This window comes from Castor canadensis, chromosome 2, assembly GCF_047511655.1.
Source record: "Castor canadensis chromosome 2, mCasCan1.hap1v2, whole genome shotgun sequence".
In the NCBI taxonomy this organism is placed as follows: domain Eukaryota; kingdom Metazoa; phylum Chordata; class Mammalia; order Rodentia; family Castoridae; genus Castor; species Castor canadensis.
Window position 1 is genome coordinate 76,556,508 of NC_133387.1, and position 24,223 is coordinate 76,580,730.

Here is a 24,223-nt window from a genome sequence, read left to right on the forward strand (position 1 = left end):
GTTGTCTTTTTTAGGCTTCTCAAAGGTATGGAGAGATAATAGTGTAAAAGGGAAGGAAAGTGGAAACAAAGCTAAGGTCTCTCTGACATGAACTATGCTAGATTTAAAAAGAGGGATATGGCAACCCATCTAAACTTCAGCCTCATCCTCATTGCCTTATCCCAACATCCAATACATCTCTAGAACCTATTGTATCTGCTTCCGTATTGCTTACTGCATCCTCATACATTAGGACCAGACATTAACAATGATGCCACTCAAACTGCTTCTGGCAGCATAACACTTCTGTTCTCAGAAACGCTGTCATACACAGTCACTCTAACACTTACCCTCTTTTTCACTTCTTACAATGCACTTCAAATATTCATTTAAAAATGTAGATCTGCAGGGGGGAGAAATGAACCAAGCCTTGTATGCACATATGAATAATAAAAGAAAAAAAAATAAAAATGTAGATCTGATCCTGTCATTATCCTACCTAAACTCTTTTGAAGGCTACCTTTAAACCTCAGGACAAAATCTCAATCTTAACTTGGTAATAAAATCTCTTTTATCCTTTCAGTTTCTTGATATTTCCTTAAAATCACTCCTTTCTGCAAGCCACTTATAACTATTTAAGATTGCACACACAAGCTCTCTTTCTTTCTGTACTTGCATTCCTCTGCACTAGCCGATTCCTTTGACAGAATGCTTTCTCACACCCTTCTTGGCTTGACTGACCCTAATTACTCTTAGTGGTTCAACCCAGGTGTCCATGACTCCTCAAATCTACCCTGACTCCTAGCTTCCAGCCCAGTTTGGGTGAGGTGACTATGTTTCCACAGCTGTGAATTCCTCCAGCACACTGCACTTTAATACACTTTTTAGTGGGTCATCTATTCCACCAAATGATGATTTTGCAATGTAAAGAATTTTTCAGTTTATCTCTGAATATGGAACACTTAGCTCAATATCAACCACATGTAGCACTCCATAAATCATAAGGGATTCAAATAAGGAGGATCTGACTATGACTGAGATATCATCACCATTAACTCAGCTGTTGACATTGATTGCTTTGGGTCAATAAATATTTGCATATTTAGCCTGAAGGCTGACAATAGTACGAAGAAAAATATTATTGAAGCCTCACCACCACCAGTCTGCCTCCACCAGCCTAGCTAGCCCTGGGTCCTTTGTCTGTAAGGTTGATAGTCAAGACTCAATCGCCCAAGTCACTCTTCTCCATCAATTTCCCTCATTGTGTTCTAAGGGATGAATCTAGGGAGGACCCACAAGGGCTGAATGGTGGATTTTTTTTTTTATTTCATATGACATTTCAGTGTTGGCTTTCAAATGTTTTTCTGGTTTTTAGACTATCACAAGGCCTATATTACATACAAACAAACCATTCTAAGGTCAAGTAGGTTTGGTCTTAAAATATGATATACTTTTGTAAAATAGGTATCATCCACAAATACAGAAATAATTATTCTAAAATTGAACAAAATTCAAACTGATCTACTAGTATGTATTTTTTACACTTAGTGATTAATTTTAAGCTTGAGGGTATATAATATGCATTCATTTTCTAGTCTCACTAAATTTAGACATAATAGAGATGAAGATAATTCAGACTCCTCTTAAAATTAATCAGAAAAGTTTATCTCCAAAGTCCTTTTGAAGCCAGTTTCTACTTGTCAAAATAATAGTGGCACAGTAACAAATGAAATTAAGGAAAAAGTGTGAAAGATTCTAGTGTTAGAAAAATCACATTTCAGTATCTTAGAATAAATCTTCTATGCTCATTTAGATAGTGATGTAACTTGCCTATTATTAGTTAATAAGGAATTTAAGATATTCTCTTAAAGATTACTTCTGCAATTTTTATAGGCTTCATTTTGAAAGAATTTGGTGAGAAAAAGAATTCATTCTATTTATTGTTTTCTTGTTCTGTTTGAACTCATATAATCATTTTGTCCCTGAAAAAATTTGGGAATATAAAAACTGATTAAAGTCAGGTGTAGTAGCACAGGCCTGAATTCCCAGCACTCAGGAGGTAGAGGCAGGAGGATTGCCAGTTCAAGGCTAGCCTAGGCTACATAGTGAAATGCTATCTATAATTAATTAATTAATCAATTAATAAAAAATAAAAAAGATTGCAAGACACATACACACTTAGAAAATTATTATGTATAAAAATCAGATACACAATTTATAAATTTAGAACTCACCTCAAAACTCATCTCTATAACAGTATTTATAACACAGAAAAATGCAAACTAAAATATTTATCTTGAAAAGCACTTCTTTGATGATTACTTAGGTTAAGTATTTTTCATACACCTATAAATATAAAACCCAAACCACATTGAGATATCACATCACTCCAGTTAGAATGGTTACTATCGAAACAACAAAAATAAACAAAGGTGGGTGAGAACATAGAGAAAAGGGAGCTCTGTACACTGTTGATGGTAATGTAAATTAGTATAGCCATTATGGAAAACAGTATGGGGTTCCTCAAAACATAAAAAATAGAATTGCCCTATGATCCAGCAATCCCAATACTAGTTAATATATAACAAGAAAATAAAATGTCTATCTTGAACAGATATCTCTTCTACCGTGTTCACTGCAGCATTATTCACATAATAATCACAGTATGGAATCAATGAATGAGTCCATCAATAAATGAATAGGAGAGAAAATGTGGTATATATACACGATGGAATACTATTCAGCTATAAAAATAATGAAATCCTGTCATTTGCAGAATGTAAAAAAGTTTTAGTGATCCTGAAGACAGGTAAAACTAATATATGAATTGAAGTACAGAGAGAAAAAAAGGGAAATTGTTTTATAATCATTTTAATACTTTATGATCACATTATCATTCCATTTTCCTTTCCCTTATCTATTAGTTCCTTCCTCATTACTAAGAAGCCTGTATGAAACATGTAAAAAACCACATTTAGGTTCATCCAGCAACCAAGTCATCTGGATTATTTACTTCAAATCATATTTACTTCATGAAACAAACAAAATTAAGAAGTCAACGCCATTCTTAGACAATGCTACATTGTCAAAGAATTATATATATATATATATATATATATATAAAATTGCTATCACTGGGCATAGACTGAAGAAGGAATTTAGAGCATGGTGAGAACACATAATGATGGAATGATTCCTGAGCAAGGTGAAACCAAAGTTGAGAGAGAAGGGGCAAAACTGCAGAATCCAGAATGAAACTCTGCATAAGCTAGGCCACAAAAAAAGCTTTGCAAGAAAAGTGGGCACACAAATTCCCACATTAAAAAGCAAAGAAACACAACCCAAATTAAATTTATCAGCAGTTGATTCTCTTAAACCTTAGCAACATTAATTTCCAGGGTTTAGGTTTTACCTGTATTTCAACTCAATAGCCATAAAGAGCATAAACTGTAAATGTACACACAAATGTTTACCTATCTTTCTATAAAAATTTAAGATATATGTGTCAAGTATAAAGAAACACAGAAACTATATAATACTATAGGATGCTATGAGATGTGTAAAAGTATGCATATTTCTCAAATATAAATTATTGTCATGGCCATCATTATCCTGTCCACTTTGCAACAACCTCTGAAGTTTATGATTAAAAAATTTTAAACTCTAGTTTCTTGTAAAACAATAAAAAAATTAACTGGTAGTTAAAAATATAGCAATTCACTGTTTTTCTTAGTTACAAATACATTACAGCAAAAATAGAAACTGGCTAAAAAGGGAAAGAGTATACTGTATGGTAGCCAGCTTTCTGAAAATACTGGAGGAATGCATATCAAATGTTAACAAGAGTTATTTTGGTATGATGGATTTATGGCATATTTTATTTATTCTTTGTGATTTTCCATATTTTCAAAATTTCCATAATGAACTTATTTTAAGTTTTGCCTAAGAAAAACAAATTATTTTAAATTCAGTTTCAAAGCTGTTTAAATTTAGAGAATTAAATAAATGATATGGCACATTGTCCAAATTTCCTTCTTTGGAAATGTCTCTCCATAAATATCTTCAAAATCTGTACACAGAAAACATTTTTAAAAAATTCTAATTTCAGTAGTAGGACCCCCAAAAAACCATATTAACATTCCACAAAATTTCAGCTTTCCCTGGATTTAGGTGTTAAGGAACATATTATGGAAGTTAAGCTAAAAGTATCAAAAACTTTGTACTTAAGAGTATTCAGCATGTAACAATTTTTCACTGACATCTTAAAGAGTTTCTTAACAGTGGATTTTAAGAATATTTATGAGAATATAAAACAACCACTATAAAATGTCTATTTTAATGTTCTACAACCTCCAAATGAATTATTGAACATTAGAATTCACCATGAGTTTTACCTAGCAATTTTTACATAGCTATTTCACTACCACCTATAATTTCAAGATTAGGTTGAAATATTATTATAGTTAGATGAAAGGTGCACACAAAATGTTCTAATTACCATTAACTTTTTGACAGAAAGGTAATTCCAAGTTTACTCCATAGCAATTACTTTTTGTCACTGGAATCCTAGTCACTGTTTCAGTCTTTGTGTATCTGTGTCTTTTTGTTGTCATTGTTGAAAGACTGGTTTCCTTACGATGATCATATCTGTCATTTCCAGTAAGCTAGTAAAGTCTTGAGGCAGAAATTCTCATGGAACTTCTAAGCCTTTGGCAAGCTTTGTGGAAAGAAGGAGAAGCTTTCATGTCACAGAAGCTTGGGAATGGCAGCAGTACCTCCATAATTCATAGCAGCTCTTCTTGTCCTCCCTTTCCAGCTTCCACCTTAACATTTAACATACAAAAGATTGTTGTTCTAGAAGCAAACTACTACTGAGCACCCTGCAAGTATACCAGTCGTGGATTTTCTATGATGAGCACGTCTTCACAATTCATTACTAACTAACTGTTCTTTTCAATTTTTCTAAAAGATCACTTTTGGAGAAACTATTGCCAAGGTAGTTGAACTTGAAAAGCATATTTTAAAATATTAAATCTCACCATTGCACTATGCAGTTGTCACTACCTGAAGTGTAATTAAATTTATGTTAGGATGCTAGAATAAAATTTATGTAGTTTTTGCAGAATTCTGCTTCAAAAATAGTGAGAAAACCTGTGATGTCATTGTTCTCCAAATACTTATTGACAAACTCAAAGGAAATTTTTAGAGATATTCATCCTCCATTCACATTACTCCTAAAGAACATGATGTATTTTTGCCAAAAGGAAAATAAAATTAAAATATGTGTGTATATATTTGGGCTTTAAGGAGATTATATAATTCTTCTGGAAAAGTGAACATTGCATTGTCTAAGCAAATTCCATCCTAACAGCTAATTCAATTTCTATGAGTTACAAAACTGTTCTGAAATTCAGGTTACTTATAGTCTGATACTAATATCCTTTTGTCATCCTTATTTTGGTAAACTCAGGCAAAGATTATTTTCTAAGTGCCACAAAATTTCAAATACCCTAAGCAAATCAAATTGTTTCAACTATAATTTTACACATGTATACTGATCTCTATCTATCCTTACCATGTACAATATAAAAAAAATCACAAGTGGCAGATTTTACAAATCTTCTGCCAGCTTTTTACACTGATTAGGTCACAATATCAACACTAATATCAAATCAAAGTAATTTGAAGCTTTCTTTTTATATACATTTTGCTGATATGGAAAAAAATTTCTAATGGTCACACACTGTCCCCTAGTGGATATGAAAATAATATTCCCTTTTTATAAAATTCCAAAACAGTAGAACAAGACAACCAGCCATTGATTTGAGAAAAACAAAATAAACTTTAAATGAAAAGCATTTTCTCTTTGCTCCTTTGAAACAATTGTCTTCCAAAAACCTCGACAATAAAATACTAGTGAAAACACTTGGGATTACTGATTAACAATCACCAAACAACAGTTTTAGTATCCTTTATTCCCTGTGCCAAGTAGGTGCTCAATAACTTATTGAATGAGGTAATTAAGAGAAAAGGGCAATAGAGAGAGGGCTAATCTGATCAAAGTACAGCATATGCATGTATGGAAATACAGTGAAATTCCTTTGTACAATTATTATACACTAATAAAGTTTTTAAAAGAAAAAAAATTAACCTGAAATAATAAATTAAAATGCAACAACAAATAACTTCTGAATACTTTGATGAATAAGAACAGAGAGCAGAGACAGTAAAAAACCAGATTACAATGGGATAAAATGTGGGTAGTCAAAAGCACCAAATGTCTGGCCTTGGGAACAAGCATATAATTATTATGTCAATTATTTCCAGTTCTGGAACTTGTCACACTGTCATACTTTGTTTTCTTACAATAGCATTCGCAATATCAATTCTACAACTTAATAAAGTTGAAAAAGTGGTCTCATATACAATGTCCCCTTCAATTAGCAAAAAAATTTTGATCCTATACAACTCACCCAACAGTTACCACATTCTGCTAGTTTTCTATTCGACATCCTCACCAATTGTACTACAACTACTCAAACGACATCTCTACATCCTCTACCTGGATTCCTCTAGTATATGTCTTACCTGGCCACTTCTTTGGTAGTAGAGCCTTTAGCTCCTAGACTAAGCTCAGTACAATAACCATTTTCATTTACTGAACATACATTGTTTCCAATTCTTCCTCTTAGCACTCAAGGGCATCCACAATCAACCTAATCCACTCTTCTAACTACAGTTCTCACCCATAGTGTAGAGAACCCACTTTTGTGGTCACACTGGTATAATCACTATTATTCCAGCCCCAGTAACAATATTTCCCAATAATAGTCTTTCTAACTTACATCAGTTTTCAGAGACCCAGCTGTGAAGACTTTCCTTATGACATCATCTATTTAACTGTGCACCAATAATTTGTGTTATCAAAGTTTTCCTCAAAATCCCTTATGAAATTTTTTGTTAAATTGGCACATCTATAAGTTTTATTTTCACAGATAAATTAGAAGATACTTAATGAGAATTCTCCCATCCTAACCTCAAATAAAAAACTATTTCCTTAGTAAGTTCTATGTTAGTATTTACTAACTTGTTTATCTTACTCTACATAGATCTAGCTTTACAGATGACAATTAAGATACCTTTGATACATCAAAAATTATTAGATAAGTGAAATATCATAATAGAAATAAGCTTTTGAAAAAAATTTAAAGCCCTATATTTTATTTGGAAACTGGAAAAGGTATCAAAGCAAGACACCTTTGCTATATCATTCTACTTCTTATGAAAGAACACCTAATCATGAGAAGCAAGCATAAGTGATACTGAAAAATCTACATTAACACACTTGATTCAGGGAACAAAGGCAGATCAAGAAGCAGGCATCCTCTTACATAGGGTAGATGCATAAGCAAGAAGTGACACACCGGGTATTGGTTGCAATGGATACTATTCCCAGATCTCATCATAAATGATAGAAGGGACAGAAAGCTTATTCAAAACATTTCTTCTTAAGTGGATATTAGTAGAATAACATCAGTAAGTTCTATGTTGAGTTAAGTTTGTTTCCATAAAATTTAGTTTCTGGACTGGAGGCATGGCTCAAGCAGTTGAGTGCCTGCCTAGCAAGTAGAAAGCCTTGAGTTCAAACCCAAATACCACCAAAATAAATCAGTTTCAAATTTTTAATTACAAATTTAATGCAAGAAAAGAAAACTAAAACAGAAAATGTGTCAAAATCTTCTTGGTACAAAAATATATTGGGATATGGATTATTGTTAAAAATTTTAAAGGAGAATGATGGAGGGGGTGAATTCAACTACAATATATTGTAAGAATTTTTGTAAGTGTCACAGTGTACCCCCAGTACAACAATAATTAAAAAAAAATCTTTGAGCAGCTACAAAATAAAAAGAACCTTGATTAATGACTATTAGACTCTTTTTTGTTTGTTTGGCAGTACCAGGGTTTGAACTCAGGCCTCCATGCTTGGTATACAGACATTCTGCCACCTGAGCCACTCCCCAGCCTTTTCTGCTCATTTTTGAGATAGGGTCATGCTTTTTGCCCAGGCTGGACTGGATCGCAATCTTTGTATTTATGCTTCCTTCAGTAAGCTGGGATGACAGGGACATACCACCACACTCAGTTTTTTTGTGTTGAGATGGAGTCTTTCAATTTTTTTGCCTGGGCTGGCCTGGAACCATGATCCTCCTGATCTCTACCTCTGCAGTAGCTAGGATTACAGGTGTGAGACACCAGCACCCAGCACCATAAGACTCTTGAGTGTTGGTTAAATAGGAAGTAAATATATAAAGTCTTAATCACAAGGTTTATAGAAAATTGTTTACCACTGTCTTTAAAACTCTTATTTCATTCCAAGAAGGAGACTGCAAATTGAAACTTGCAAAAGAAATTGTGAAAGGAACAGTCTGCTGACAGTTTTTTTCTTTTTTTAAAATAAGTTTTAGCTGAGGGAAAATCTAGCATGGCAAAGCTCCTGCCCTGAATGGGAGCAGCAAGAATCTTCTCACCAGGTCAGAAAGGAGAGAATGATTGTCTCTAAAGCCTCTTCCCAATCAAGAGGTAGAAAAAGAAATCAGCAGATATGTAGGTGGAAAGACCTTTCTGGAATCAGTAGAATTAAATATCTCTCTGAGATGATGCTTCAAATTAAATAAGAAAACTTGTTAAACATTTATGTTCATTCTCAAGTAAGATTAAAAAAAGATATTTTAACCAAAGAAGTGGGCACAAAGTAGGGATAATCTAATGTCAGAAAATATTTCATATGGATACTAAATTAAGTGTATTTTGAACTTAAAAACAAATTAGAGATGATGTTCCATCAAAATTTATTATAGAAATCTTACATAAACAGAAGATAGACTTGAAAATGTTTGTAACTCAGAATGAAGGGATGAAATTAGTGACAGAAAAGTCATGGTATTAGTTATAGAAGTCAAGCATATAAGGGAAGCCTAGAAAGAGAAAACAATATTGTCAAAGTCATTATAAAGATTTAGAAGAAAATAGCCTGAATTGAATTAAGATCAGGATCTGCAGATAGATACCAATTTAGTGGGTTATGAAATTAGTAAAAGAATACCAACACAATTAGTAAAAGAAGGTATCATGCTCAGATGATACCTTCACATTAACAGATAAAAATCCAACACCTTCCAATAGACAATGTAGGGCATTTCAACAGGTAAAAATAGCTGATGTAAAACTTTTCTAGACTGCTAAGTATCAGAAAACAGTGGGATTTGGGAAATAAATTGTTACTGAAGAGCCCTGGCTAAGTGTCAGAAGAACCAAAAATGGTGACACTGTGGTATCTGTATGGACTTTCAAAGTATACCAATCAGTGAAGCTTTTCTTAAAGGAAAACAAGAAGAGTATTTAAAAACCTACCTATTCAGTGATGAAATACATGTGATGGGGGGGCAAAGACTATTTCAGGAACCTACTTGAGGCTGTCAGGTACATATAAAGATGTGAACAAATAGACATGTGTTTTTTCCCTTATGGAGCATGTAATCAGATAAGACAAAAAGATAAACACATAAAATCATTCATAATTACAAGATATCAATTAATCATACCAATTAAGCATCAAAATGAACTCAGAATTACAATTTTCAGATGCAAAATATTTTTAAGACTATTCAATATACTTAAATAGATAAGAAATCACAAAATAAGTAAGCAAATCTCTCAAGCATGCTTAAATTTATAACATCTCAAAATTATATAGTCTCTCGAATACATGTATCTGTGTATATATATGTATATATACATATAAATATTTGAAACATCAAAATAGAGCTTTTACATATTAAAACCATTGTTGAATTCAAACAAAAGGCTCAAAGAATAGATCAAATAATAAATTAGATATAGTCAAAGAGAGAATTATTGAAACTAAAGACAAACTGAAGAAATTATCAAAAGGCATGTCAGAGAAGAAATTCAATGGGCAATGTAAAAGGAGGTAAGGAATTTGGCAGATATAAGAATGTCTAATATATAGTTAATAAGAACCCTAGAAAAGAGGAACAGATATAATGGAGAGAATTATATAGTTTTGGCTGATAATTTCTACAAGTTATAGGACACATAAATTCATTCATAAAGAAAACCTAATGACTCTCTAGGTAAATAAAAAGGAAAACCAGCAACTAAACAAATTATTGGAAAAGTGCAGAGCACTAAATATAAAGAATCTTAAAGTAGCTAGAGGGAACACAGCAATACAAAACCAACAAGTAGACTGACATTCATCTTTCTCACTACAACAATGTTAGCTTGAGCAAAATGATATTTTTTCCAAGTGATAAAACAAAAAGTAAAAACTAACCTTCCCCCCCAAAAGCTACCAAAATAGAATGATTTGATTTCTCCTCTAAACAAACACTATTTTTTAAGAATAAAGATAAAATATGAGTTCCCTCAGATGAGCAAGATATAAGAGCTTACCCTTAAAACTCCTTCTGATACAGAAGAATATAGCTGAGGTGAAGGAAAATAATCCCAAAATGTGGAAAATATTGAAATATCTTTAAAATAAGTGCATAAATCTAAAAAAAAAGCATTTTCTAGAAAACAAGAAAAATATCATCTGAATACATAAAAACATTAAAAGAACAAAATAAAAATACTGGATGAGAACTGTGCATAAAAGGTGGGGAGGGAGTGATAAAACTTAAAATGAATTAAAATTGATGAAAGTGTTAGAGTAACAAAATACTAACTTGAAATTTTCATATAAATATGCAAAGTAAAGTTTCAAAATGTCTGAAAATAGAATCTGAAACTTCTAGTCAGTAGAGAAGAAATGCAGTAAAAGAAAGCAGTTTCCCAGGTGGGTAAGGTCAGTTGTAGAGCTCTCAACATTTTCTCCAAAAATAACAAAAAGATCAATTAAAACTTACACACACTTTCAATGTAATTTAGAAGACAGAACTCTCAAACTTCAAAATATGTATAAGTTAAAGGAGAGAGGAGATAGAGAGAGAGAGGAGAGACAGAGAGAGAGAGAGAGAGAGAGAGAGAAAACCACTAAATTTTAAGAAGTTCTTATGTTCCTACCCTGTCACAGACTTTTTATACTAAGGGCAAGCTGAAAAAAAAATGAACAAAAGGAAGAAAGGAGGAGAAAGTGACGGGTGCAAAGTTGATCTAATACAACTATCAAGCCTGATTTAAGTGTGAACACACTAAAAAGTGTGAGGCTACAACTGTGTGAATATAGGAAGGTACTTAACACTATAATTGAAAAGGCAGCCTTTCCTTGACAGAGAAGAGCATACATGAAAGGGAGAAGAAATCTTTGACAATTGAATGGTAAAGAGGAAAAAATGCAACAGGGAAACAAACATGATTCTGAAATACAAATAAGAACTAAGCAACTGGAGAACACATAACTCCTCTCCCTACTGTTAACGAACACTAATTGACTAAAGAAGTAACTAATAGTCTATCATATTAACTGAAGAGGGCAGCATTGATTTAAGTATTATGTAAACAAGGCAACTTCACAAGGAATGAATAGGAAAGACTCTAATCATACAGTTATCACACAAAGGAAAGAAAATAAGTTTCAGCCACCTCAATTAATGAACCACTCTCTTGCCCAAGAGAAAAAAAAATACAGAGACTGCAAGATAATACTTCAAACTGAATAGCAATTTTGTGTCATTCTGACTTTCAGAAGAATGCTTGTTTCACATACTACAAAAAAATGAACCATTAGATCAACAAGGATGTGGGAATAATCCAAAACAGATTATTCACAACATCAAATGAACTCAAATGCATTATAAGTGAATAAGTATATTGAAGGAAAGGCAAAGAAAATAACCTAATTTGGAAAATAGTATTTTGATTCTATTCATTAAGAGCTGCATAAAAATATTGTACTCTAATTAGCAAATTTTTTTCCTGAAGTACACATTAATAATTCTGAAATTAAGAAAATATACTGTTAAAGTAAAGCATCATATATAAGGAAGGGAGGGACTGGAAAGATCTCATGATGTTCTGAAAATGGAGATGTCAGTATGAACTCATTTTTTGCTTTTGATAGATTGTATAATGTAATATATGTAAACAAATACATGCATACATATAGAAATAGTTGCATTTCTATGTGTAAAAATACTTCTTATTTCTAGTCATTGAAAAGGTTCACAAACAATGGTGCACCAGGAGCAAAGAACACCTTAGTGCCTAGATCTTGGTTTCTAAATACCCATTCTCTAATACAAAAAATTTGGATTTCTTAGATTTCCAAGGCTGAGTGAGAAAATGGGCTAAGATGAGTCTGAAATATCTTTTGGTGTCAGAAATTAAGGAGATGTTCAAAATCTGCTGACATTGTGAAAGACAACAGAAAGCAGCATGAAGGAGTGCTGAATGGCTGAGTCTGGGACAATCTGAACAACAAAAATGGAACTATTAAAGAGCAAACTCCATAAAATCTCCATAAAATAAAACCAGTACTTATAAGTCCATTGAGGTGGAAGAAAGGAAGAAAAAGGGAGAGGGTAAGTAGGTAAATGGATGGCATAAAAGAAAATTTCATTGTTGCAGAATCTGAGCTTAATACATTTGGAAAAATGGAAACAAAACCATTTGATAAGCAATACTGTATAATGGTTTCCAGCAAGAATCATCAATTAAAATTAGCATGCAAAACTATACTTAAAATCAGGATATTTATATAGTATCTCATACAAAAATTATTCATTATGCAAGGAAGTAAAAACTTTCAGAAAAAAGGCCTGGCAGATACCACTTTAACCCAGTGATCAAGGTTAAAATCAAAATAGTGAGACTGACAAATATCATGCAACCTCAACGTGATGCAGTGAGAAGAATGTAACATGAGAAAACAGAGAAACCTGAGTTGAGAAATTATGCAAAATAATTCCCCAATATTTAGTAAAAGTACAAAATCATAAAAAACTAAGAATACATTCTAGATTAGAATTGAGAATACCCAACCACAAAATGTAACATATGTTCCAGAACTGGATCCTGCCACAGAAAATGTATATTAGTGTGACAAGTAACAAAAACTGAACAAGATTTGAAGGTTAGATTATAAGAGTTGTATCAATGTTAATTTCCTGATTTAGATAATGTAGTGAGGTAAAATGTCAATTCCAGAGATTCTGGGTCAAGGAGTTATTTATACTACTTGATGGAAAATTTTAAATGAGAAAAATGTTTAAAAAAAAAACCAGGTCAAATAGTTAAGAAAAATATGACATTAACTTTTGAATTAATAATGAAAGACAGGACTGTAAAACAGATGCATTGTGGAGGGTACTTGTGAGAGGCAACAGGTGACTGGAGGAAGTGAAGGTGAGGGAATATGGTTGATAGGCTTCCTATACATACATGAAATAGCACCATGAAACCTCTTGTAATTGTTTTAAGTGGGACAGAGAGGAAGTTGAAGGGGAGATAGTAGGGACAATGTAACCAATGTATAATGTAAGACTATTCAGAATTGTCACAATAAATCCCCCCATAAAATGAATATATCCAATAAAAATGGGTGGAAAAAAGAAAAATATGAAAAAAAAGCAAAACAAACAAAATACCCTGGTAAAAAAACAAATCCAAATATTTTCAATAAATGTAAATGGACAAAGCTCATGGGTGGAAATATGAATGTTGTCAGGTTGTATTAAAAACTAAATGCAGCCAGATAAACTTCATAACAGTCACACCTAAAATACAAGGACACAAGAGACTGAAAGAGATACTGCAGGCAGATTACCAAAAGAAAGCCTGGTTGACTATATTCACCAGAAAAGTATAGACTTTAGAATAAAAAGCAGTATCACAGAAAGTCAGTGTAAAAATTAAGGGTGAATAAGTCGGAAGTACTATGTATTCATGTATGAAAATGGAACAATGAGACCTATTGAGGGAGGTGATAAAGAAAAAAGATGGAGGGGGTGAATCTAATATATATTACAAGTACTTTTGTAAATGTCACAATGTACTCCAGGTACACAATAAAATGCCAATAAATTTTTAAAAGGTTTAATTCACCAGAAGCAAGTTCTGGATGTTGGGAATAATGAAGTCAGGTTTGGGTAAACTTAAATGCCAAGAAAACATTGAAGGGAAGATAGCAAGTAAGCAGTTGTGTATGTGAGTCTGGACCACAGGAAAGTCATTTACAAATGAAGGATATTGAAAACCATAGGAATAGCTGGGAATTCCTAGTGATCACATAGGACAGAGCCCTGAGAATCTCCAGTACTTAGGATCTAGAGGCTGAAAGGAAACTAAGAAGGAACCTACATCAAGAGAGCATGGTATCATGAATCCTAGCATTAAAAAAAGAGTCATAAAGAGAAAACAGCACTTTTTTTTAATCCTTGGTATTTATAGATAATGCTGACCTGCCTTCAGCAAGAACCCCATCAGGACAGTTTAACCACATGCCCACTTTCCATGATGCTTCTTTAGTAATGTGGAAACATTAAATATCATCATTGTGCTACACTGAGGTCAGCAACTGCCTTGAAAACAATGCAAAGAAATTTATGGTAGGCTGTTAGAATCAAATTTGTGTGTACCTTGTAGAACACTATCTCAAAGAATATCAAGAAATGCTGTGATACCATTGTTCTTCAAATCTTTACTTCCACTCACCGTGTCCTATAAATCTGCATGCTTCCTTGTGTGCAGGGCTGCATCCCATCTCTCCCATCTCTTTCCTCCCACAGATCTAATGGCAGCAGCTTCATGAGTAAAGTCTGCTTTACCTTCTTTAACAAGGGTCAGAAAAACTTTTTAAAATAATACAAAAATAAGTCAGCTATATACATAAAGACTGATGATCTAACAGGTTAGAGGCAAAGTCACAAAACTAATACTTATACAGAAATAAAATTTTTAAAAGTATATCACAAAGCATTGGAATGTGAAGAGGTAGTGAACAGGGCTGAAAGTAGTACTGATTTTCCCATTTTATAAAGACAAGCCAATATACATTAGACAATTATTTAAATTAGTTAAAAAGTAAATATACACTAAAATAACAACAACTGTGGTAAAGCAATTATATGCTACAAAATCACTAGAAAAGAGTAAATGAAATATGGCAAACTCTATGAGGTAAATTCCATTATTTATACACTTAAGTCCAAGAAAGGTTAAACAGCTTGTCCAAAGTCACATTAATACTGACTAAAAAATATAGACTTCAAGCCACAATCATGGAACTACATCAGGAACTGTTTTATCCAAGAAAACCTGCTTCTAAATGACTAAAGTTTAGATATTTGTTTTGTTTTGGTTATTTTGTTTGTTTGTTTGTTTTCTGAGACTTAGTCTTGCTATGTAGCCCAGGCTGACCTCAAACTTATGATCCTCCTGCCTCAGCCTCCCAAGTGCTGAGATTATAGGTGTGCACCATGGAAGATTCATCATTTTTTTGTGCAATTTGACATCAAGTATCAAAATAAATTCCTCTCTTTAGATTTTAAATGACTTAGCAGCAGAAAATTGGCAGTGTCACAGATATCCACCCCAATGGTATATATATCCAACCACAACCACAACCAAAAAATACCAAGTTGAAACATAAGTTGACTTATGTTTCATGATTTGAATACAAACTAATGAGTGAATTATTACTTGGATCAATAATAATAAAACCCCTAACTTGAAAATTAGAACACTAATGAACCTGTATACAGACAAAAGGTAAGAGTACACATTTTTCACTAAACAATGATGGAGGAATTTAAAAAAAGAGCTCTGTAAAACAGATGTAGTAGACATAAAACAAATATTTATAGAGTCAGAATGTCATTTTTCTCTTACAGTTTATGTGGTCACACATACACATTACAAAGGTAGGCAGAAAGACTCATAAGTGTCAGGAACTGTCATGCCATAAAGTGTTAAGCCATACTGAACAACAAATACCAGAATTGAGCTGCTAAAGCCAAGGCAAAAATAAAAATGTAAACCAAACCACACACTGATTTGACTGTCATGGTTGATGGGGTTTGGCATGATCCCTGGCAGGATCTGTTTTACGTTGGGAAATAATGAACATTTGCTTTCTCTGCCGACATGTTTTCAGTGAGGTGTAGGAATACAGGAAAGGCTGTATAACATTTAATTATTGCTCCAGCATCATAATAAACTGTAAAAGATCTGGGAGAATACAAAGAGCAGTGCATTAGAAATCTCCTGTGGCACCCTGGAAGCCCTACAAAGGAAATGCTAACATGTTTTCCATTCTCTCCACTGAAAGCATAATTCTCCAGTTTCCTGGATATACTAATTTCATAAAGAATAATTTAAGTGGTATAGAACACACACAATCAAAAGGAAAAGAAAGGCTACAAAATCTTTCTTCCTTTTAATTGTTTATTCATTCTGATTGGGACTGGAAGGCCTTTAAACAACCAATAAATGTCTGACAGCTATAAATAATTAAAATCTAGCAAAGAGCAATAATAGTTACAAGAAAGAAAGTGTCCATCACGATTATGTGTATTTCCGATAAAAAGAGCAAGAGAGAGTACTACTTATTGAACACTAACTTATGAAGGGAAAAATGATGATCTTTATAGGAATGTCTTGGAAGACAATCATAAACTTGAGTTCAATGGTAAGTTCTTACAATTATATACATCACTCTTACAAAAATATATTCTTTAACAGAATGAAATATTTCCATGACTTGAAAAATGACAGGAAAACTTGCACTGAGAAACCTATCCTGCTCACATTTACTTTGTTTGGGTTTCTACTTATGTGGAAATAAGTCATTAATGCAAGAACAAAAATAAAAAACATTATTACTCATTACTGGATGAGTAATAACGGCACCATTATTATTGGTATATATTAATTATACAGAATATGTTTCATTATGATATTTTCCATACATGCATATTCATCTCCCTTTATACTCTCTTGTCCCTTTCTCTTGGTCCCCTTCCTGTTCCCTAATTGTCTGCCTTCTACTTTCATGTCTTTTTTTCTAGATTCTGCATACAAGAGAAAACATGTGATTCTTGTCTTTCTGAGTCTGACTAATTTTGTTTAAGATGATGACCTACAGTTTCATCCCTTTTCCTGTAAATAACCTCATTTCATTCTTGTTTATGGTCAAATAATGTTCCATTGTGGAGACCTGTTGAAACTACTCCAGGAATTGGGAGAAGGGAAATAAAGGAGAATGATGGAGGTGGTTAATTCAACTATGATGTATTGTTAGAACTTTTGTAAATGTCACAATATACTCCCAGTACAATAATATGATAATTTTAAAAATTGAAAAATACTCTATTGTGTATATATATACACATACACCACATTCCCTTATCCTCTCACCCTAGCATTCTTATAAATACATGAGCAGTTTTTAAATAAGTCTTAGAAGAAGTTTTAGAGCTTACTCTTCATGTTCTCCATGCTCAATGCTGGAGAAATCACTTCATTTACAATAATTATTTTCGTTGTGAGGTGGCAATTTCTTATTTTATAGCATATGTTACCTTTCTGTCATTCACAAATCATATGACACATACAAGGAATAAAGTAGATGTTTTAAGAGAGAAAAGAAATAGGTGTGCTTGAAAGAATAGTAAGAGAGTTCTTTTTTTGAGCAAAGCACAAATGAACCATAAAATTTTGCCAGAACTACTAATATTTCACGGTATTACTATGGCTGCTTATAATAGGCTTATTAATCAAAAAAGATACATGGGAGATCACAATACAATTGCTAATGTCATACTTTAATGTGCTTGATGTTTTAAGCCCTCTGAAATAGAATTAAGCTTGCAGGTACTTATTTTTCTTACTCTAAAAACAAAATTACAAGTTGTCATTTCTTTCACTTTAATATGTTGCTAATTTCCAAAGTACATGAAACAGCAGGAAATCAACAAGATTTAAATCTCCAGTAACTCAGAGTTTTGTCTTGAGCATCTATTTTCACTTTAACTATGAGAGACCAAGGATATTTTCTAACAATATCCTTAGCTCTTGGCAAAGGACACCAAAATAGCTAATATAATTTGCTGATAATAATAAGATATAAAATATAGATTATATTCCAAGTTGTATGGTGATTAAAGGCATGGAAAGAAATCACTCCTTTACAGTAAGTTTAATGGAAGTTGATGAATGGGGGATATATAAGAGATTCTGAACTTGCAATGGTTTAATTTCTTTATTTACAACTCTCCACATTTCAGAAAAATGGCTTGATAAATTGAAGGATTAATATGTAAAGTTTTTCTCCAGTAACAAAAATTGTACAGAATAAGAGTTTAGTTTTATAAGCATAAAAACAAACTAAAAATGTGAACTAAATTTGATTTAAGCAACAAACATTTATCCTGTTTTTAGACTGCTAACCACCTCTTTTCAAGAGCCACTCTGACATCTGAACTGGCATTTAAAATATAATCGCTTATTTTTATTGAGGAATGGGAAAAGGAAGCCACAAAATGAGAATTCCTTCTTAAAAACACTAGTATAATATGCCATTTTAAAACTTCTTATTTAAAGTAAATATAAGGCAGAGTTTTATTACTTTAACTGTAGTGACTATTTAATTTTTTCCAATAGTAAAGCAATACCAAACATAGCATACATCACATATATAATGTATAATTTATCTAAAAATAGCTTGTTTCTTTCATGCAACTCACTAGAATAACTTAGAAGCTCACTAAATAAAAACCCAAATGAGCTGACTACAGAGTATTCACTAAAATTTGGAGATGATGTGAAAAAGATAATAGAGAAAATAGGGTGAGCTTTTAATTACTGAATTACTGAGTAATGAGAATTTTAACAATGGACTTCTTGGCAAACAAAGATTTTTAAATGTTATAAATCTTAATGATGAACTCAATAATTTTTATGAATCAGGTTATTTAACAAACAATAACAAGAATATGTCAAAAAACCAAAAAAATTATTATATTTTTTTATTTCAAGAAATCAGTAAATTAGATCCAGATGGCAGCCTAATGAGCATACATATCTTCCTCACTTTAAATCCTTATAGATATGTATTGGTGGTAGTGATGGTTGTGTTTGATGCATACACACAGACATACAGAAATACATATGTGGCAATTCTGGAAAAGACAGAGAATGCTATGACATGACTAAGAATTTTGGAGAATTTCTGAAAAATAGAGTAAGATGGGATCAAGCTAGAAACAAACGCAAACACAAACATGCACAAGGGAGACCTCTACTGAAGTCAATTCTTTATTTATTTAACATGAAGGGAACAAATTCAAGGAGTAGAACAAAGGTCCTGTGCCGATGCTCAGAATAGTCCATGGTTTACAAAGGTTTAATTTACTATTTTTCATTTATGATGGTGTGAAAACAACACACATTCCAATAGAAACTGCACTTTGAATAATGATCTCTTCCTAGAAGAGCCATATGTGACAGAATAGTTTCTTGCAAAGTTGAGCAATGGTAGCAAGTCACAATTCCCATTTATACCAGGGAGATCACAGAATAAACAACTGATGCCCTACAACAGATTGTGCTGTTAGGTTATGGTAGATTCAGTGTTTTAAATGCATTTTTAACTGAAAATATTTTCAACTTTTAATGAGTTTATTGGGATATAACCCCATTATAAATTGAGGAGGATGTGAATATTTTTGTCAAAATGTTGGCCATTTCCCTCTCCTTACCTGCATTAAAGAGCTGGTAATACACATATTTAATCACTTTCTAAAAGAGATCATATGGCACTTGGTCCAGAGAAATAGCAGTGATTTAGGTGGCAGAAAATCCCAGAGAGAAAAGGGATTCCCCCAGAAATGAAACAGGCCCTCTCTTACACAAAGCCCAAATGGCTCAAACATTCTACTTCAGAGTCACTAAAGTATGCTTTGGTTAATTCCAAAGATTAACTGTAATCCAGTGCAATAAAGTCACCAAATAGAAGAACATGCTTCTATAGAGTTAAGAGTACAAAGAAAAATGTTTCTAATAGATGTCTGATATCCATGTTAAAAAAAAAAAAAGAACATGGGGATAGTTTCATTTACTGTTTCCTAAATACAAGCAGTATAAAAGAAAATCTGTCATGCATAAAATATCAAGAACTTCATTTGGAGATATTAAAAGCTATAAATGTGACCATTCAAATAAAAATTTAATAGACTGTAGAACAGAATGAATACAAATGAAGATCAAATTACTTAGACAATTGAGACAGGAGTTGTTCTAGAATACACAAGGGGGGAAATGGAGGAGGAAAAAAGAGAGATATGGAAAGTATAATAATGAGAAATATGACATATATGAAAGTTCCAAAAGTGAGCTTACATGATATGCTTATGACAAAGGAATATTAGAGTTTTGTCATAGAAAAACAAGCAATATAGGTCAAAGAAAGCAAAGAGTACTGAGGTAATAATTAATTCTCAAACTTGTTCAGGGTAGAAACTAAACTAACAGAATGTTATAAGACCCAAAAGTAAATGGCATTTACATAGTGAAAGTAATGAGAAAAGTTAACTACAAGTTATTATAATATATAGACAATGCTCTGTTACCAAAACACAATGTTAAAAACATACTAGGATTTCAAGCTTAGACCATATAAGAATCCTTCAATGTGACTTAATACATTATAAAATTAAAGAAGGAACAATAGGAAAATTGAATTTGATGCTGCTACAGTTGGAATCTTGAATGTCCCCCATAGACTCATATGTTAAAGGCCTAGTTGCCAGTCTGTGGTGCTAATGGGAGATGGTAGAACCTTAAAGATGTGCGGCCTAGTGGAAGGAAGTTAGGTCATTGGAGATACAATCCTGGAATGGGTATTGAGATCCCAGTCCTTTCTGCTGTCTTTGCTTCCCACTAATCGTGAAGTGAGCAGCTGTTCTCTACTACATGCTTCCCACCATGATGTTCCATCTTCCCTGCGGCCTAAAAGCAATGGAGGCAGTCCATGGTCATTTGGACATGGACTGAATCTCTGCAACTGTGAGCCAAACCTTTTCTGCTTGTAAGTTATCACAGATATTTTGTCATAGTGATAGAAAGCTAACTAACACAGGTGTCAAAAAGCATCTATTTAATACCTGCCTCTAAGGGGAAAAAAGGCATATAGAAAAGGGAGAGAAGAATCATGGTTTCATTATTTTGAAAATATTCTTTACAGAAAGATCAACTGGCATCACTACTAAAATGTTTTGCTGCACTTGGGTTCTTAGCCCAATGTAATGATATAAGAAAAGAAGTAAGAGAGCTAAATATTGGAAAGTAAGATATAAATCTATCTCTTTTGAACATTAGAAGATAATCATCAGAAAACATAAAAAGAATTAAGAGTTTAGGAAGTAAGTAGATATAAGATCAACCCACAAGATAATATGATTTGAAATATCAATAATTTGGTAGCTTTCAAAACATTGCCAATAGCCAATTATGAAAGGTAGTAAAAACCAGAATCACAATAGTACAACAAAATGCACCAAAATTCTACAAAATGGTCATAATGAAGTCTTGAAATGTGTTTGGTAACACACTGCCTTTTCTGAAATAAACTAGACAAATGAATAATAAAAGTTAGCAATTGCAACTCAAAAGAAGTGTTTTGACTCTACATTTGTACAATGATCAAAAAGAATAAATTGCTGGTGGTGGCACACACCTGTAAGTTCAGCCATGTGGGAGTCAGAGACAGGAGGTTTGAGAGTGCAATGTCAGCCTTGGCAAAGTGACAGAGACACTAACTCATAAACGGAATACCAACAAAAGGGATGGTAGCATGTTTCGTGTGGTAGAGCACTCGCCTAGCTTGTGTGAGGCCCTCAGTTCAATCCCAGTACTGAAAAAAAGAATAAATGACAAAACTATAACATTATACCTAATAATGGTATTAGTATTCTTTGAATTTATTTGTGTTTCCTAAATATTAAATATTATGTTATCACTGGTCAAGACTTTAGCTAATATAAGTTTATGTCAGGGTGGGGGCTGCAATATTTTTAACTCAAGCTATAAATGAATCACTTTATGTACTCCTCAGGTATTACGAAGGAAAAGAAGATAGAGATATTTTTATGTCTTTTAAAATTCCTAACAACCTCCCAAATAATATCAGTGACCAAGAATGTCATTGTCTCTTTCTTTCCCAAAGTGATAGATAGATGATAAATGATAGATAGATGATAGATGATAGACAGATATATAGATAATAGAGGATAAATAGATTGATCATGATAGATGATGGATAGATAGATTAATAGCTAGCTAGCTAGCTAGCTAGATAACCTTGAGAAAGTGTATGTGTTTAGGGGAATCAGAAGAATATCACAATAAAAAGTCTGATAAACCAAGAACTAATCTGTGACTTTCATGAGAGCAAGAAAGTCAGACAATAGAGGAATTCTACTGTAAACAGGAGAAGTCAGAAGACAAACCAATGAAATAACTTGGCAAGAAAGATAGATTTGAGCCAGAAGATAAGACAAGAGAGTTTTTATTTTATTTTATTTTTCATTTTATCATTTTTACATTTACATACATGTGTATACATTGTTTGGGCCACACACTCTCCTTGTTCTCCAATTTTGTTGAAGAGAAACCATAAGAGATAATAAGAAAGACATAGCGTTTTTGCTAGCTTGAGATAAAGATACCTATACAGGAAGATTCCTAGCATTGCTTCCATGCACATATGTATTACAACCCACATTGGTTCATCTCTACCAGAACTCTTCACTACTTCCTACTCCCCTTACTATAATGGCCTCTGCCAGTTTAAGATTACTATATTTACTCTTCCACAGTGAGCACATCAACCTCATTCAAGTTTTAGGTTTCCTTCCCTTTCCCTATTCCTCCCGTGTGCATTCTCCTCTTAGTGTGTGACCCATGTCCAATGCTATTACTGCATTTGTTTTAGTTTTATAATCTGCATATGAGGAGAACATGTGATTTTTGGCCTTCTGAGCCTGGCTAACTTCGCTTAACATGATATTCTTCTTTATGGCTGAGTAGAATTCCATTGTGCATAAATACTACATTTTCTTAATCCATTCGTCAGTGGTGGGGCATCTCAGCTGTGTCCATAGCTTGGCTATTATGAATAGTGCTGCAATAAACATGGGTGTGCAGGTAACCTGAGTCGCATTCCTTCGGGTATATCCCTAGAAGTGGTATTGCTGGATCATATGGAAGGTCTATGTTTAGTTTAACAAGCCTCCATATTGTTTTCCAAAGTGGTTGCACTAGCTTACATTCCTACCAGCAGTGTATGAGGGTTCCTTTTTCTCTGCATCCTCACCAACATTTGTTGTTGCTGGTGTTCTTGATGATAGCTATTCTAACAGGAGTGAGATGGAATCTTAGTGTAGTTTTAATTTGCATTTCCTTTTTGGCCAGAGATGGTAAGCATTTTTTCATGTGTTTTTTGGCCATTTGGATTTCTTCCTTTGAAAAAGTTCTCTTTAGTTCAATGCCCACCTCTTTATTGGTTCATTGATTTTTGGGTAGTTTAGTTTTTTGAGCTCCCTGTATTTTATGGTTATCAGTCCTTTGTCTGATGTGTAGTAAAAATTTTCTCCCATTCTGTGGGTGGTCTCTTCAGTTTAGAGACAGTTCTTTTGTTGTATAGAAACTTTTTAATTTTATGTAGTCCCATTTGTCCATCCTTTCTCTTAATTGCTGGGGCACTTGAGTTCTAGTGATGAAGTCCTTGCTACACCTATTGCTTCCAGAGTATTCCCTGCTCTTTCCTGTACTAACTGCCAGGTTTTGGGCCTGATATTAAGGTCCTTAATCCACTTTGAGTTGGTACTAGCACAGAGTGATATGCATGGATGTAGTTTAGTTTTCTGCAGGCAGATAACCACTTTTCCCAGCAACATTTGTTGAAGAAGCTGTCTCTTCTCCATCATATGTTTTTGGCGCCTTTGTCAAAAATAAGGTGGGCATAGCTCTGTGGATTCATATCCAGGTCCTCTAATCTGTTCCACTGGTCTTCATGTCTGTTTTTGTGCCAGTACCATGCTATTTTTATTGCTAAGACTCTGTAGTATAGTTTGATCAGGTATTGTGATATACCTCTAGCATTGATCTTTTTACTCATTGCTGCCTTGGCTATTCATGGTCTTTTTTGTTTCCAAATGAACTTTAGGGTAGATTTTTCAATCTCTATGATAAATGTCATTGGGATTTTGATAAGAATTGA

At 33.0% G+C, this 24,223-nt stretch overlaps 1 protein-coding gene across 6 annotated transcripts in view; it reads right to left on the reverse strand.

The window, feature by feature from the left end:
- Crppa (CDP-L-ribitol pyrophosphorylase A) overlaps positions 1–24,223 on the reverse strand; it is a 294,009-nt gene that overhangs the window by 17,718 nt on the left and 252,068 nt on the right. Inside the window, exon 10 of one of the 6 annotated variants that reach the window (XM_074065076.1) lies at positions 330–382. The exons of the other annotated variants lie outside the window; for them this stretch is intronic. Within the exon in view, the coding sequence (XP_073921177.1) occupies positions 365–382 (18 nt within the window). The 3' untranslated portion in view covers positions 330–364. The remainder of the gene's footprint in view (positions 1–329; positions 383–24,223) is intronic. 6 annotated transcript variants of the gene reach the window in all.